Raw genomic sequence first — 18,030 nt, 5'->3', positions numbered from 1 at the left:
GAAATATTTCACAAAGACATAAAACAAAGCAAAGAAAATAACATAATGATTTTGCCCAGACATGATCGATCTTGAACCCAGACCTTTTTCTCTAGAAAAGCTATGATAGGAATAGAAAAATGTATAAAACAGGTAACAAAATACATTCATTATCTCATGGTCCCTGTAGAATTACATAACATAAGGAGGTATATTAGATGAAATTAATGATGTTGCTTTTTTTTTCTATTAAAATATTCTGGAAAATAACCCATCGCCTACTTGAAATTTTTTGATGAATGAAAATATGTTCAGTTTGCCCCTAAATTGTTCTAAAATTGGCATTTTTAAAAAAAACCTCTCATGCAAAGTTGCTGCATGTTAGAAATGGACCTCTCCCTGGGATAACTATACATATAATCCACAAGGAGTGGCCTCATCCTTCACAGCCTCAGCTGCATATCTAGAGAGAGCTATCTGAGAGAAGGCATCCTCAGAGGTCAGGATAATTCCAGCATCTTGGTGAATAAGATTATCCATAGATGTAGTCTTGCAGCTACAATCTTTTGAGCTTCTTCAATGTGCTAGGCCAGTGGTGAAAAACCTATGGCATGAGTGCCAGAGGTGACATGCAGAGCCCTCTCTGCGGGCACACACACCATCACTGCAGCTCTGTTTTGCGTCTCTGCTGCTCATGCACCGGAACCTCCTGTCGGCCAATTGGTCTTTGGGTCTCTGCTACGCAAGCGCAGGGCATGGGGTGCATGCGCTCCATGCCCTGCAGTTTGGGTGAGGCGTCCCGCATGTACGGGATGCGCACATGCATGCCCCCACACCTTGCAGTTTGGGCCCAGGTCAGGGGTGGGTTCCTGCCAGTTCTAACCTCTTCGATAGAAAAGGTTCCACAAATTTACAGTGCCGTTTAGAACCAGTTCCAGTTCCCTCCCCCCACCCATCCGCACATCATCAAGATGAAGAGCGAGAGGAAGAATTCTGGGAGTTGAAGTCCACAAGTCTTAAAGCTATCAAAAGAGCTAGGGGTGCAAAGGTCTTGTAACTTGACAGCTTTAAGACTTGTGTGCTTCAAATGCCAGAGTTTCTGAGGTAACATTTTGGTTGCTAAGCAAGAGCGTTTTTAAGTGAGTTTCACCACATTTTACAAGTTGGCCACGCCCACCCCAGTCTCATGACTACCAAGTCACTCCCACCCGGTCACATGACTGCCAAGCCACTCCCACCCAGTCACATGGTCGGCAAGTCACTCCCGCAAAGCAGCCCACATCTACAGAAGAGGTTCTAAAATATTTTGAAATCCACCACTGGCCCGGGAGCACACTTTGGCCACTCAGTGCCGAAAAGGTCAGCCACCACTGTGCTAGGTGATCCTGAAACCATGCAAAAGAATATGGAAAATCTATTTTGGCCCATCTCTTTCTACCTCTGTGAGTGTTCTCTTCCAGGGATGGGTTTGCTGTCATATTGAATCTCCTGCCTGGTAATTAGCTTAATGAAACAGGAATCCAAGGAGGTAATCCCACCCATAGTCCTCTTCACATACTCTTCTGTTTGACTTCTCACAGATGAAGGCAAAGTGCTTAAGGTGGGCATCTCCAACCTAGAAGGCCGAGGCTCTCAGGAGATCAGCTTGGAAGAGATCCAGGTTTCAAAGGTAATCAGAATATTTCTGTTTCTTTTAAAACTTTCGTGGGCTGGAGTTGTCTACAAAGGTCCAATTTCCTGTAACACAGTGCATTGTTTTGTGCAATTAATTTAATCCATGAGCCAGGAGTCAAAGTAATTATTTGTCAAGACAAGATATAAAGAAGTCAAGCATGATGTTGATGAGTACAATCAAGTATCATGTCCACATACACAGAGAGTGAAAATGAAAGTCATGAATCCAGCTAATCTTTCCTGTAATATCAGTTATTTGTCTCTTGATAAACAATCCACCCCCATTACGGGCTGTGGGGTTAAAACTCAAAGGGAGAGGATGTAACAGGTCGTAAACCAAGAATCAACAAAATTTTAAGGACAAGAACTACGGAAAATGGATAGGGACAATATCAACCAATTAGAATTTACTATGCTGTAAAAAAATTTATCACAAAACTCCTGTCCCAGTTTTTTTTTTACTTATAAAACAGTGTCCCTATAGTATTAGATAGACCAGTGGTGGAGCACCTGTGGCACATAGAACCCTCTCTGTGGGCATGCCCACCATCGCCTAAGCTCTGTTTCGGGTCTCTGTTTCTCATGCACGTGCGCCAGGGTGGGTTTCTGAACCGGTTAGTACCGGTTCACTGCGTGCGCATCAGCCATGCATTGCTTGTGCATGCATATTTGACTAAAAATTGTTCTGCACATGCGCAGAAACATGCCAGCAATGACAGAAGACAGCAGAGAACTGGTTCGGGGATGTGGCCAGCCTGGGTTGCTGCCGGTTCTGCGACCCAGGCAAAAATACTATTACTGGTTCGGCTGAACCGGGAGCAACCTAACTCTGGTGTGCGCCTCCCGCCAGCCAACTGGTCTTCAGGTCTCTGCCGTGCATGCATGGGGCATGGGGGGGCATGTGTGCAGATGCCCACACCTTGCAGTTTGGGTGGGGTGCATGCACATGTGCAGGATGCGCACGATCATGCGCCCAGGCCTTGAAGTTTGGGCGTGCATACACATGCACATACACACGCACTTTGGGCACTCGGTGCTTAAAAGGTTCGCCATCGCTGAGATAGGCTGACCCATTCTGCAAGGCCAGAGTAAGAATCAGTTTTGGCCTTCCATAAATGCCTCTTATGTAACCCTCTATGAATCCTCAATACCTCTGCTAAAGAATAACAAATGAGAAGTAGACTATATCTAATTTCCATTCCCTTTTAGGTTTGGAGAAACTAAATAAGATCTTATTTGCTAGCTGGACCCAGGATATCTGTGATGGAGATTTTTCTTGAGTGTTGCTAGCAATAATCCGTCTCCCCGTAGAGGCTGCTTTTCATCTGCCATTTTTCTCATCTGTTGCTGCATCCAAATGGGCATAGTTGCAGTGCTGGCCTAGTGTGTGAAAGCAACCTCAGATCAGGAAAGGATGTTGCCCGATTAACACCCAGGCTGTCCCAGACTGTTGCAAAAAGTTTCCAGGAGGAGAAAAAAAATAATTTATAGCCCTACAAAAATCCAGATAACCACTAAATGGCTGCAGAGAAGTCTAGAAAACCTTAACTCTTTTCCACCCTCTGGTTGTCAGCATGATTGTGAAGCATGTGTGAAGCAGGTACCAGTCTAAAGTTTGCACAGAATTCAGGGATGCTGGCATCCAATACAACATGGAAGTTAAGAGTATCATTTCAAACTGCTGCTGTTTTCTATTTCTTGTAGGTGCCTTCAGCTATCTTAGACATGAGATTTTCTCTAAAGCGGGTAAGGCAGCATTTGTTATACTAATTGCATGTTATTTTCTCCAGGCCAAAGGGGCACAGCTGAGTCCCTAAGGGTATCTTCCCATAACCCCAAACCTTGAGAGCAGCCTCCAGAGTCCTGCCAGAGAGTTCTAAGTAACCATTTTTAACATGTCAGAAAGAGAAATGATTGTATGCACCACCAAGGAGTAATCCATGTATCTATATTTGCATGAGGTATATACTAAATATAACTTTATCTCCATTCAATGAAGGCCAATATTAAAAGATCATTTTAATATGTACAAAAAGAAACTTAGGCAAAGCATCTTCTCTAGCTCCCTTTCCTGCTGCCCCACCACTCCTATTTTTATGCAGAATTTGTGGGGAAGGGAGGCTGCAGACTCCAGGGTGTCACAAAAAAGTTGCATGGCAGTATTTCTCCTCTGTCCTTTTGAGTAGCAGGAACTGGTTGTGAGCACTACCAAAGGGCTGGTGCAGCTCTCCATGTATCGCTGTGAACTCTATGGCAAAACGTGTGCCGACTGCTGCCTTGCCAGAGATCCTTACTGTACCTGGGATGGCAAGTCCTGCAGGGCTCTTCTGCTCACTAAGAAAAGGTGAGCAGCTTCCCCCTTCTGCCCCTCCAGCTTTGCAAAGGTGACCCTTTTCCCCTTTATAACTGGGCCATTTTCTTGCAACCAAGAATTGCATTTTTAATTTGGGGGGTCTCCAAGGACCATAAATGTGATGTACCTTGGTTGGGGTAGACAGGTGCAAATTTCCAGATTTCTAAACATGTTTTTTTTTTTGGGGGGGGGGTTGTTTTCAAAAGCTAATGGGAACTTTTAAGTTAGGCCATTCTGCTCCATCATCATTATGTAGGAAGATTCAACCCAATTATTCAGAAGCTTTCAGGGATATGTGGGTTAAGACATTCACTTTGCTGCTTAAATCACCCAAGCTCTTTCGCCAAATTTAAAAAAAAAGCTTGAATATTTGGACCTGGCAATATTTGGTGTGGTACTCTACAGATTAAGCTTCCCAAAGTCTATTGACTGTAGAGCAAAAATTAACAATGAATATATTTAAAGATGTATTTATTATTGCCATTCAGTATTCTTCTTGGCCCACGTAACCAATGAATGATGTTGTTAATCCTGCTAAGGATATCAGTCCCAGCCTCTTTTTTTCCACCTACCGTAGGTACCTTTTCTTCTCTAAAGGTGTGATGATCTGGCATTTATCTCCCATAGTAATCATCATCAGGCTTCATAACCAATTGGTCAGATAGGAATGTGTCTTGTCCCATCTTGCTGACAGAAGATGTAGGGAAACAGTTTGTGAGGCTTTTTTCGGCCTTTTTTTTTGTGTGTGTGAAAAAAGTGGGTCAAAAAAAGTCTCGAAAACAGGCAGAAAAAAGCCTCAAAATGAGCCAGGAAAAGCCTCAAAAACGGGCTGAAAAAAGCCTCAAAAACAGGCCAAAAAAGCCCCCCAAATGGCCCCAAAAACATCAAAAAAGGGCTGAAAAAAGCCTCAAAAATGGGTAGAAAAAAAGCTGGAAAAGGGCAGAAAAAGGACCTCAAAAAAGGCCGCAAAATGGGTAATGCGGAGGCCAAAAAACTTTTTTTATTGTTGTTTCCCTCTTCCAAATTTAAGGTGCATCTGATAATCAGGTGCGTCTTATAATCCAAAAAATACAGTCATTCACAAGTCCCCATTGAGAACTCAAGATACGTGAGCATACTGGCATGCATTAACTGTCTCTTTTGCAGGAGAGCGCAGTGCCCAAATGTGCTGAAATCCAATCCAATCAATCAATGCCTGGATGCTGCAAAAGGTGAGTTGAGGAGCCCCCCTTGGAAGCAGCAGGAAGTTACAATCAGAAGGTACAAAGAGCGCTGGATAAAAATTGGAAGCAGATTCCTGCTACAGCTCCTCTTCACACTTTTTATTAACGTTTGTTTTTATAAGCTTCAAAAGACTGGGCCCGGTGAGGCTGCCTCTGGTTGTCAGCCCATCTTTGAAAACACCAGGATGTGGCTCAATTAGCCAGCAGCTGGAACACCAAGCTTGGATGACTGTGAGTGCAGTTCTGAGGGAATGGAGGAAAGTTTGTGTGAAGTTTATTTGCATGACTGCAGCTGCTTTTGAAAGGAGAGAGCAACCACAGCCTCATTCCCTCCTATCTTCCTTTTATATCACCTGCAATCATTTCGTGCCAGTAAGTTTCTGTTGGACGTGAGTGGAGGGAGGAGTCCACCAGCCAACAGCAAGAAAACACCTGTAATGCTTATTTACAGTTCAATCTGCAGAGTTGAGAAAATAATATAATGGATAACAACAGCCTTGAATACTCTCTCGCTGTCCTTAACCTCTTTACAGCTATTCAGCCTAGTACTATCTACATAACACTCCAGACTTCATCTGAGGACAGGCTGAATCCTAGGATGCTGAATTGGTCAGCAGGATGCAAGGTGTATCCATAAGGACAGGGACCCCTGCCAAGACAGGTTCACAAAAATCAAGATGGTGCATGCACTAAAAGGGAAGGTTTAATGGCACAGTCACCGCCACCATCTTTTGCCTGGCAAAAATGTCTAAAAATCTGCCCTGGTCTTTTCCAGTCATTGGGAAAAGGCATTTGGTTTAGAAATTTACTCTTTCAGGATTAATTAATTCAAGCTCAAAGTTAAATATCACCTGAAAGGGTTTAAACACTCACTGGATTCACCCATCATATTAAACCAAACAATTTACTGTTTAGGAGTACAGTTAAATGCGTAAACTACACATTTTGGGTTAGCATTATATGCAAAATAGAGCATCTGGCTGGTTAAAAATACATAGTTCAAAAAGACTCAACGAAGCACTTATTATAAACTTGCCATTCTTACCTTCCTTACATTGTTTTTGTAAGACAGGCATTCTGTCCCTTATATATTAAATTCAGAATAGACTTAGTAAAGAATACAGTTTGTAAATATAGCAAAGCTATATAAATACTATATATACTTGCAGTTAAGCCAAGAATTTTACCACCCCAAAATGGGTTTGACTTGTCTGCTGAAAAGCTTATCTGCAAGGAGGTACATGCATACTTTGTAAAGTATCTGCATATAATTGCAGATAAGGTGAATCAATGGTTAAGACGCTGAGCTTGTCGATCAGAAAGGTCGGCAGTTTGGCGGTTCGAATCCCTAGCACAGCGTAACAGAGTGAGCTCCCGTTACTTGTTCCAGCTTCTGCCAGCCTAGCAGTTATAAAGCATGTAAAAATGCAAGAAGAAAAATAGGAACCATCTTTGGTGGCAAGGTAACAGCACTCCATGCGCCTTTGGCATTTAGTCATGCCAGCCACATGATCATGGAGACATTTTCGGACAGCGCTGGCTCTTCGGCTTTGAAACGGAGATGAGCACCACCCCCTAGAGTTGGGAATGATTAGCATATATGTGCGAAGGGAACCTTTACCTTTACCTTTAAGCTGGGGAAAAAAAACCATATACTGGTAAATCCTGCCACCGAAGGATAAGCAAATTGTGAATATGTTAAATGGAATATGTTCTGGAAAACATTTCTTGTTACAAAATATGAAAATAAATGAAATCCTTCAGAAAAGAATTTCAGAATTCAGAAAAAAAACCATGCATTTTTAAAGGATCAGCTGATCTTTGGATGGGCTTATCCATGAAGATCATAGAGTCATAGGGATGGAAGGGACCTTAGAGGTCTTCTAGCCCAATCACCTGCTCATTACAATTTTAGATGCAATTGGGAGGGGTGTGCTCTCTATGGGGATGGCAAGATAACTCTACCAACAGAGGCAAGTGCAAAGCAAATGTTGTGTCCTGCATGAGTTAAAATGTTTGCTTGCTTATTAAAAACTTCTAGTCGAATATTTTTGTTCCTACCGTTTCCCTGCAGGCACCCCCATGGCAGAAGAAAAGGTGATATTTGGTGTGCAAAACAACTCGACATTCCTTGAGTGCCATCCACTTTCTCCCCAAACCAAGATTCGTTGGCTAGTACAGCGAACCAACACAATATCTCTGGAGGAGGTACAGGGGAAAAGCAAATTTAATGGAGAAGTTGGGTGGTCTCTTTGGAGCCTGGGATGCAAAGGGGACCCAGAGTTGCCTTGATGTGCTGCAAAAGGAAGCTGAGCTGGATGGATGCTTTAGATGCAAGCAGAAACCCCTTGATGTCAGACTAATGCTGCAGGTTCTTCTGTCTTTCTCTGTGGCTGTAGCTGGCAAGCAGATTGACTATTGTCTGGTTTCCTTGCAGGTTGGGGACACAGGTCGCTTTTCAATCTTAGAGCGAGGGCTGTTGATTAATCAGCTGACCCAACAGGATGCTGGACTCTATCAGTGCCAAGGAATGGACAGCTCTTTTTCTCAAACTCTTACCTACTATAAGCTGCGCATAATAGGGCAACAGGCCATGGAGGCCGTAACTTCTAGGCTTAGCAAGAATGCAGAAACCAAAGGAAACCACCACAGTGTCACTCCGATGTCAGGCCTTCAGCTTCCTTACAAAGGCTACTCCTGGGCACCCGGTACTAATTTAGTTGAATTCTGTAATGCTCTGCAACAAAGGAAAAGACTGAGACAAAAGGTCTGGACCTCAAGGTGGCAGCAGCAGCAGCAGCCTCCTTCAGAAAGCAAGAAAGGCCGAGTACGTCGACAGCCTGGCTCCCGGAGAGAGGAAGGACCAGTTTGACACAAGAGAGCCAAACGGGCTCTCCAAGTAGATTCTACTGGTCTCTTAAGCTATCCAGGCACACTTGTAGATACTTACTGGGATGTTCTGTCCTTTCCCTGCTTCCAAAATCAAGAAAGCCAATCTCTTCTTCCCTCATCTGAAATGCTAGGTGTTAACTTTTATCCTCCTCTTGGGTAGCAAAAGAAACTTGTACCATAGCAAGGAAGGTGGTGGTCTCAGATCATACTGACTGATTGGTGGCTAGAATTGTGATGGCAAGTGTGAAATGAGCAAGGGGGCTTTTCACATTTGTAGCACATATGTGGCACAGTCCTCTTCATCTTCTTTTTTCTAATAAACAATAACCATTACAGCATGTGGTATCTGCTTTTCATAGAAGGTCTTCCCCTAGTATAAGGGAATTCGCCTGAATAAAAGTAATCTAAATCTAAGTTAAACAACCTTGAAAAATCCAGTAAAACAAGCCTTCTCCAAAAATAGAAAATTGAGTATGACTGTGAACATATTCCAGGAGTCACTGCGGGCATTTCGACTTCTTTTTCAGAGTACCAAGCACACCTCAGGATCAACGTACCATGAGAGACTGCAGAGGAGCAATCTGGTGCAAGGAAACCTCATCAAATGCTCATTCCAGGCAGTGACCAAGGCCTCAGGTGACGACTCAGATACTCAGAGGGGAAAACCCCAAGCTCTTTCTGGAAGCCAGTAGGATCCAATAGTCCTCTCGGACAGATTGATCTAATGGAATCTACTTCCCTGTTTGGGTGTGGGCAAAAACAACCAGAGAATTATCTGACAGTGGTAAAAAGACTAATGCTACATCCTCTACTACCAGTTCACATCACAAACGCCCCAGGATAAAAACTAGCACGCAACACCATGTACTGAATGTCTTGGGCTCGCAATGACTTGGGTCTAATCCATGGTTGCCAGGAATATGGATTGTCCCAGATTCCATAAATCTGTGTAGGTTGAAGTCCTCCACTGCCAACCCAGCAACAGGATCTCAGCAGCGCAGGCAGAATATGGGGCATGAAATGTCAGCTTCTGATGTTGTTGCCGATTAGGAATTGAACTGAATGAAATAGGTATTGGATGACCAGATATTTAGCTCAGTGCAGAGTTCTGGATTGGGTACTGATAAGCCTGTGGTCCCATTTTATCCAATGGGTCACATAAAAGGACAGTGATACACACCACCGCAACATGAGGCAGAGGGAGGTAATTTAAGTTTATTCTTTCCAATTCAAGAATCAATTTGGAAAAAACCCTTAACAGAAAACATCTTCCAACTACCCTTTTGTAACACTGAAACCCAAGTTCTATGATGTGTACTGATTTCTGAGAATTTGTTGACAAAATAATCGAAGGGAAGAGATCCTTTCTTATCCTTCAGAAAGAGGGGGAGGGGAAGAATCTCTTTGGGCACAGACATTGTATACCTGCCTGGTTCATCTTCGCAGAAGGGAGAGCCTTGTGCCTGCAAATATTAAAATTCTATTAATATGAAAAAAAGTTTAGTAGAAGTTTTTCATTACAAAGCCATCTAAAATCCTTTACTAGCACTTTACTTCACATAAATATCAATGTAACTACTTACAGATGACACATGATAGACCATGAATGGTAGAAGCTTTGGGTTTCCAAATTCCACTTTAAATCTGGTTTAGTCAGTTTGTTCCATTTCCAATCAGTGCAACTCAAAATTAGGCTCTGAACCAAATCTTTATAATTGATGGAAATTGATATATAAAAAGAATAATGGAACTTCAGTCTCTTAATAGTGTAGGGTTGGTTGGTTATAAGGTCTGATTATAATACACATTTGTGTCTTAAATGTTGCATTGTCTAGAAATTGAGGCTTTAATTAGTTTTAATAAAGCTCATTAATTAGTTGATTAGCTAGTTAATTGTGCCTGAATATCATTGAAACTAATGCAAGAAGTTGTTTGTAAAACATACAAATTCATGTTGTCAGGCTATTTTTTCCTTTCGGTGAAAGAAACCATCAGGAGGGAAAATTCAAACTAATTCCAGACCAACATTACCAAATTCTTCATAACATTTGAAGTTTATTTTTTAAAAAAGGAGAGACAGTTGATAGGCATTATATCAACTTACAATTTATTTATTTTTTTAAAAAAATGACATGAAACACAAGTAAAAATAAATACATCATATAAACAACAAAATTGTTCAATGTCTCTGTTCTGGGAGATTGGGTGAGCACATCCCATTGGACAGAGAGATGAGGGAAGCACATATCCCATGCGTGCAACCAGCCAACCAACTGACCCTGCTACAGAAATGTCTTTTTATTTCAACCACAAAGCACAGGCCACAAACTAAAGGCAGAACAAAAAACAAACCAAGAAAACCATTCAATTCATTTAGCTCCCCTGTACAAATAGATTTAATGAAGGGACAGAGAACATAAAGAGGGAAACTAATAATATAGGACCCGAAAAGCAATGCAGCTGTGGGCAGCTGTTAGTGGTCTTGTTTCAATAAAGAGCACACACACAAAAAAGACTCGCCCTCCTTCTCTGCCGGCTCTCAATTTCTATTTCTGTTGATCCTCCCTAAACTTGCAAATATCTTCCCTACTGTTTTCCTGATTGAGTGACAAGGAGCAAGCATTCCCAAAACTGTCCTTATAAATCCCCAGACTTGATATAATATGGTTTTGGTATTAAATAAGACACAATTTTTTTTTAATCTACTGGTGTATATTTCCCTTGGTTTAATGGAGCTAAGATCAACCATTCTCCAGTTTAATAATTATATTTACAATGCCTAAATCAGGATTTCAGTGCAAATATATGTAATTATAGTAAATTTTCATTTGACTTGAGATCTTGCAAGAAATATTTGCACTGTTGCCATCAGTTACATAATTCAGATAGAACAATCAATAGGATCTTTATTTTAAAAGCAGAAGATTGCATATTCCTGGGATTTCTTGACAGAGATTGTAATCAGATTTTTTTTTCTCATTAAACTGCCCCCTATATGTCCATAAAACCGTGTCCCACAGAATGCAATACTGTAGGAGCACTTTAATATCAAACTTGCCCTCTCCAGACAGCATTTCTCCCCATTTCCATATCTTGGTCATATGGAGATAGAGTAATAATTAGCATGCAGACATGTGGACAATTCTTAACATGGTTGGGGAGAAGTCCTCCAGTGTTATTCTCACCAAAAAATAATTCATCATAGGAAATCTATGTCTAAGATGATCTTTTGTCAGTTTTAAATTGTATACTGCCAGAACTGGAGTGAAACTGAACGTAGTAGCAAGGTCTGTAAAATATCACAGTTTAAGGTCACCTCTTTACCCTAAGCATTTATTAAGGGGATCAAGTGTTGTTGTATACCATACCAACCTGGTACAGTACTGTTGCTCTAAAGCGCAGAGAAATATTGCAATGCATGGTTTATCAAGGAAGATCCAAAGATTACATGCAGATCCAAAACACCCGGGGAATGCAAGAACCTTCCTCAGTATCCCAAGACCTTAGCCAAGCACATCTAAAGGTATCTCAGCTCCACCTGTAAATTCAGAATACATGTATTCCTCCTCGTTTCTTTTGTGGCCTGAAATTTAGCAGTGCAAATTGCACAGACTCTGGCAAGGAGATCTAACAAAAAGCCAGCAAGGGGGAAAAATTATCCTTGAGATAGAAGGAATAGTTGAATTCAGAGATCTCACAACACAAACACATGCGCTGCTTCTGAGCAGCCACTACATTCTTGGAAATTACAGTGCATCAAGGAAGGGACCATTCCGACATTGTACTACGTAAGTCACTGTGCTGTTCTGACTCAGCTCCCAAGTCAAGCATTCTCTGTTCTTCACAAACAAGGCACAACAGCCACCCTTTGTTTCTAGAAGCCACACCTTCCTAAGGATGTTGAATGCGTGGGAGAATTCATATGTGAGAAAGAGGGTGTTTCTAGAAGCAAGAAGGGTGCAAAGCAGAAGAATGCGGTCTTCATTGCCAGTGGCAACACTGTTCTCTCTTGGCAAGTGCTGGGAATGCATTTTAATCTCTAGGAGACCAATTACATTTAAACCCCCTATTATTAGGAAGGAGACACTGGTCAGGCACTTGCTGAAGTAGAGGAATCTGCCCCAAATGTATTTCTTTCCAAAGCTCACAGAAAGTGGCTGGTCTAACTGAAGGTGTGTGTGTGTGTGTGTGTGTGTGTGTGTGTGAGAGAGAGAGAGAGAGAGAGAGAGAGAGAGAGAGAGAGAGAGAATGAATGAATGAATGAATGAATGAATGAACCCTGTCAGTGGAAGAATTATGTTCAAGCAATCCACTAATCCACTAACATAAACATTTTAGGGGAAAGAGATATGACAAGAAACAAACAAAAAGAGGGAGGGAGGGAGAGAGAAAGAGAACAGAAAGATGTGCACAGTCAGACTTACATTTTTATACTTTTCTCACCCAAGTACAAAAGCCAATTTTTAAAAATATTATATTGTTAAAATCTAGTAATAATCCAAGTGATGCAACATTGCCATCCAGTGGTCTGACTAGTAAATTACAGGTGTACACCATTTCCTACAGCTAATACTTTTATCTTCCAATCCTATTTAAAAGATGACTATAGAGCTTGGTCTACTTAATCACAGCTGCACCTATTCTCCTAATCAAACATCCCATATTTTACAGTACGGATGTCCTCAAAGCCTGTCAAGTCTGGCGACTCTTCTGTGCTCAGATATGATGTTCAAAAGAGACAAGAGAATCGGGAAGCAGCAGTCTGAAGTTAATAGTATATAAAACGTATTAGCTTGTCTTGACTGCCCCTTTACTCCATGGAAGTCAAGACAGGAGCTTAGTAGGATTACTCGAGTTGTTATCAGCTCTGCTGCCCAAAACTCACTATACTGAATATTGGGTCTGCCTGAAACCTGAAAAAGAAGTAGAAGTAGAAGAAGAAGAAACAAATCCTCCACCAAAAATTGCTTAGCTGCTGAGGCCTAAGCCCCCTTGCCTAGATCCAGTTCCCGAGTCAACCTAGAGGGTTGCAGCTTACAGTACAATCAGTGCCGTCATTATTTTGCATGAGGTGGACACATACAAATCACAAAAGGGCATGACTCACAGACGTACCAAGGCCAAGTCTTTGGAGAAACTCGAATGGACCCCATCAGTTAATTTGCTTTGTTATTTTTGTGGGGGGGTTGTGTTTTGTGTTTGTTTGTTTTTTTAATCCCATGGTGCATCCAAAGACAAGTTGTCCAGAAGTTTGTTCAGAACCCCTCGGTTTTCAACTCCTAGGATATGTTAAAGAAGAAAGCACTATTTTAATGTTTTTATTTTAAAATAATTAAAGTAATTTGCATAGCTAACTTTAAATCTAAGGCTTCTACAAATGGTGAAGTCAGGCCTGACGGACAGTGCCCAGTTAGCAGAGAAAGATAGTCAGAAAGCCCCAACTTTACATGCTTTTTAATGGTACATAAAAGTATACACATACACAGCCGTACCCACGCAGCGCTTTCTCTCAGAATCACTTCTGATTCACAATATGAAAAACAAGTAGCCACGACCTCTTTAACTAAGGGGCCTGGGAGGTCTTTTACAGGGTGAGCAAAGGCTCAATTCTCACATTGCCTCCATTCAAATCATGTGGAGTTCAAACCTTCCACGGAGAGGTATGATGCACAAAAGAAGAGAGAAAGTTCTCCATGATGGGGGGGGGTGGGGGGTGGGGAGATAAAGCCTGACAATTGTAGCCACTTCAGTGGATCCACTGTCTTCTTTGCATCAACCACCTAACAAAGATAAGGTGAGAACAGGATGTGAACCAACTTCCTGGAAAGGTTTTCTTAGCAATGCTCTCACTGACTCTTTGTCATGGGGGCACAAGTCCCTCTTCCCTTGTCTTTGGGATGAGAACGTCTTATAAAACACCAATTTAGCTGGTGTCATTTTTTAAAGACAAATAGGGGGAATCATTCCATCATTCCCCCCCCCTCCTCCGAGGTACCGCTGTCTCCCTTTCCTGCACAATAGAGAGGATTTCTATGCCAAATCTCTGCAACTTCCTTCTATTGTTAAGCCTTCTATGAAAATAAATGGCTTCTCCTTCCACACTTCTGTGGCAACGTATTATAAAAACTTGGGCCAGATACTAGCAACAATATAGAGGGGACTTTCCTCTGCAAAGCTTTAGCTTTTTTACTATTAAACCACTGGAATGGCAGGAACCTAGTTTAAAAAATCCATGTCTCTGACTGAGGAGAGAGCCACTTTAAACACCAACCTCCCTGTTGCCCACCTTGAGGGAAACAGCTAGAGAATAAACAAAGCTCTAGCCAGATAATGCCCCTGCCCCCCCCCCTGTCTCCCCAATGAAGCACAAGGGTGGGGGTAATTCTGCCTTGGCCCTATAAAACACCCCTGCATTTGTCAAGCAATCTACTTATCGCTTTATTCCTTTCTCAAACAGGCCAGTCTATAAACAACCCAACTGCTTTTAGCAAGGAAGAAGTGGGAAATAGTTCCCCAATAAATACTTCACTTTCATGAAATAAATTAAAACAACAGTTTTATGGAGGAGGGAGGGAGATCATCCAGTCAGTGTCAATGAAAACTCTGGCAAAGCAAGTACAAGGGGCTCAAGCGAACTCCTTTAGCAGGAGGTCCACTTCATTCTGGTCAACAGAAATCTGACAGCTTGTTTCTTTTGCCAGACCTGCAGGCTCATCATCGCTTGCACCTCCTGCCACCACTCCACGAGGGCCTGGACGAAGGGCACTGGGCTAATTTGCCTTGAAAGTCCAGAAAGATGAAAAATTCAATTTCCACACAGACCCTGCCCACCCCTTCCCTCCCACCTACATAGGACAAGTTGCCTGCTCCTTCCTTTCCCATCTCCCTCCCTCCGTTAAGAATGCAATTCATTCTCAGGTTTCTTAGGGCACAACGTCTCCTGCTTTTGATCACGGGACAATGAACTTTCTCAGATAAGGCCGTTTGTGTATGAGTGTTATTCCATAGACACCAAAAATAAAAATAAAAAAAAAATCAGCCCGATGTCTCCAGTCTAACAAAGGGCACTGAAATATTAATGGCAAGTCTTCCTTTTGGACAACACAGACAGCATGGGAGGGAAAAGTCAAGGAGGCACTCCTGTGGTTTGCAGTGATACTTCCCTTGCCCAACTCTTGTTTCTCCCCACTCCTGGGGGAGGGGTGTCCATTCAATTCAGTTCCCATACAAAGCAGATCTTTGACAACTAAACATGCCATTCCTTTCCAGCCTCCTCCTCCACTTCTGCTGTGTTCTAGATATAAAATCCTGACCCCAGAAAGGTCCAGCAAGGAATTTTTGCCTCCCGACCAAAGATGCAATCTATCAGAAGGGACTAGGCCCATTACTTCCCTGTGATTTCTATTACATCATCATCTTTGTCCTCATCCTCGTTGGAGCTGCAGCCCACCTCAGAGACCTCACGGGTGTCAAATGGAGGCACCTGAGACCGAAGAAGGCCCCCCGCTGGATATCCCGTGTGAGGTGTCATGAAGCCAGGGTAGGCAGATGCCATGCTCCTGGGAAGGCTGCTGGATAAGACAGGGGTTGGAAAAGGAGCAAACATCCTGGGCTCAGAGAGGAGTGACTGTGAGAAGGGCAGCGAATAGTTGGAGAGCACCCCCGTCATGGAGGGGTTTAACATGAAAGAGGGGACACTGGTGGCTGAGGTAGCAGCAGAAGAACTAGCAGTGCCCGCTGTCAGCAGAGGGTCAGTAGTCACAGGGAACATCAAATGAGGATCTGACAGCAAGCTAGGCAGCTGGTAATAGGAGGAGCCTGTGCCCATGTACAATGAGTTGCCTGCTTGGGGAGCAAATGGATGGGTTAAGTTGTGGTTTAAAGGGACAGAGGGCATGGTGAACCCACCAGAGACAGGGTACCCACTTTCATATGGTTGACCTGTAGTTGGCAGGGAGCGTTTCTTCTGCTGGCGATGGGCTTGCTCATCTGGACCAGATGGTGAACTTGACTTACGCTTATTCCCTCGTAAGTCCAGCACTGAGTGGCCGTCAACATGTTGACTAGTGGCTGGCAAGGCTGAGGAAGAAGCCAAACCATGGGTCCCTACTCGCTGCTCAGTTCCGCCGCGAGCTGTCGCGTGGGCTGCATTGTCTTTCCGAGTGGGGTATCCAGGTGTCGTATTGGTGGTAGGAGAATTGTGTTTGGACTCACGGGCAGCTGCCGCCTCTGCATATTGCTGCAGTTCGCTGATGATTTCAGGGCTGTCTGGCGAAATAGGCCGAGTGAGCTCCTCGGGGTTGGGAGGTTTGGGTGATGAGGCATTGTGTCTGCCATTGCTTGTGGATTCAACAGATGGACCCTGGGATCCTACGTAAAGCAGAATATAACAAGATGTAAGGGCAGAGAAAGTAACCAGAAATGGCACTAAAGTATCAGAGGAGGCCGTAGAAAGAAAGAAAAAACAGCCTCATTAATGAGGCTGTAGGCTACTGTTGTTTTTCAGTGGCTCATCTCAGTAGCGGATGGGGAACCTAAATTATTATAGGCAGTAGGGTTTAAGAAAAGTTTAGAGCATGCTGAATGGTGGTTGTGCCCCAGAAGATAGGATTTAGTGCCTGTATCCCTGAAGTTTCTTCTGGACCAATCCATCTTTCATTACTAAGGTATTGCGATATCCATTTGAGCTGTATAACATGAATGAAGTAAGGCATTTTCTCAAGTGAGACTAAAACTAAAAGCTTACAAGCAGAGATTCTAGGACATAGGTCTTAATAAACTGGATTTATTGCAAGAACCAGAAAAGTCCTTAAAGAAGAAACTCAGCAATTTCCAGAAATAGGAAGAGAAAAAGAAAGGATTCAAAATTCAGTTGTAAAGCTTTTTCTCTCAACACAAATTTAACAGGCTGGAAATTTGCATTATTTTGGCAAGATGGATGATGTATACCTGTACCTTCTTACTGTAACAGATCAATCTTGTTCCAAGCGCTCTGCTTCTAGCATTGTCCATGCAAGCACTAGATCTTAGAAACCACATCTCTAAACGCTTGCATTACTTGCAATTGCCTGTATTCTAGTGACAAAAATGGAAGAATATTGCTCCAATATTGTATCTTTTTCAGTATTTGTCTTTTCATTTCTCTACTCAATTTAAGGGGCTGATTTTGGCGTGGATTTTGCAAATTCTCCTGTCTGCTTTTGTTGCACGACTTTTGACATAGGAATGTACAGATCAATTTTCTTTTTGACATCAGTTTCAGGCTGTCGTGTGTTTGCAAAGAAAAAGCTAATTCTTTAAGTCAAGGCTGTCAAACTCCCGGCCCACAGGCCGGATGCATCACACACTGACCACGCCCAGTTTAGTGAAGGGAGAAAAGTCCCGATACGTCATGTGATGCTGTGGTGTGAGTTTGACACCCCTGCTTTAAGTGAAGTTAAGATCTGGGTAAAGTCTGCAGAGAAATACTATATTAAAAAAATTTTTAAAGTTATAAAGCATGGCAGAAATGTATTATGTGACTTCAAAATATATTCAATGTCTGTGGTAATTAATGACATAAAAAATTTATAAATTAAAGATTGAGAATCTTAAATAACGTGTAAAAGAAATATACTTAAGTCTGGTTTATTTAACTTCTAGAGATTTTGTTCCAGGAGATATATGGCCATTATTTTACCATATAGATATCATATTTCAATACAGCACTTTACAGAAAATTTATATTTTGATTACAATGAAAAGCTGATCCAAAAATATTTTCTCTTCGGTTTTAGTAGAATGAAGCTAAAATTAAAACCATTAAATCCAGTTTTCTTATTCCCTTTGTATGAATGGAATAACTCTGTCATAGATAGTTTAACTGGCTGCTAAAAAGAGTTCCAAAATTTATTAAATTGATAATGCTTA

The 18,030-nt window shown here is 42.2% G+C and overlaps 2 protein-coding genes across 5 annotated transcripts in view; one reads left to right on the top strand and one right to left on the bottom strand.

The window, feature by feature from the left end:
* The window catches only part of LOC116504226 (semaphorin-3D-like), a 29,628-nt gene extending 21,069 nt beyond the window's left edge, over window positions 1–8,559 (top strand). The window contains exons 12-17 of the mRNA XM_032211115.1: window positions 1,560–1,648; window positions 3,358–3,399; window positions 3,840–3,997; window positions 5,153–5,217; window positions 7,304–7,437; window positions 7,667–8,559. Coding sequence (XP_032067006.1) covers window positions 1,560–1,648; window positions 3,358–3,399; window positions 3,840–3,997; window positions 5,153–5,217; window positions 7,304–7,437; window positions 7,667–8,101 — 923 coding nt within the window. The 3' untranslated portion in view covers window positions 8,102–8,559. The remainder of the gene's footprint in view (window positions 1–1,559; window positions 1,649–3,357; window positions 3,400–3,839; window positions 3,998–5,152; window positions 5,218–7,303; window positions 7,438–7,666) is intronic.
* A 2,117-nt stretch (window positions 8,560–10,676) lies between these two features.
* RAD54L2 (RAD54 like 2) overlaps window positions 10,677–18,030 on the bottom strand; it is a 68,732-nt gene continuing 61,378 nt past the window's right edge. For 2 of the 4 annotated variants that reach the window (XM_032209906.1, XM_032209907.1), the window contains exon 22: window positions 10,677–16,491. In XM_032209906.1, coding sequence (XP_032065797.1) covers window positions 15,506–16,491 — 986 coding nt within the window. In that variant the 3' untranslated portion in view covers window positions 10,677–15,505. The remainder of the gene's footprint in view (window positions 16,492–18,030) is intronic. The other 2 variants (XM_032209909.1, XM_032209910.1) reach the window with 2 other exon arrangements.

This window comes from Thamnophis elegans, chromosome 2, assembly GCF_009769535.1.
Source record: "Thamnophis elegans isolate rThaEle1 chromosome 2, rThaEle1.pri, whole genome shotgun sequence".
Classification (NCBI taxonomy): Eukaryota; Metazoa; Chordata; class Lepidosauria; order Squamata; family Colubridae; genus Thamnophis; species Thamnophis elegans.
The sequence above is the reverse complement of the archived record's forward strand: the minus strand, read 5'-3'. Positions and strand labels throughout refer to the sequence as shown.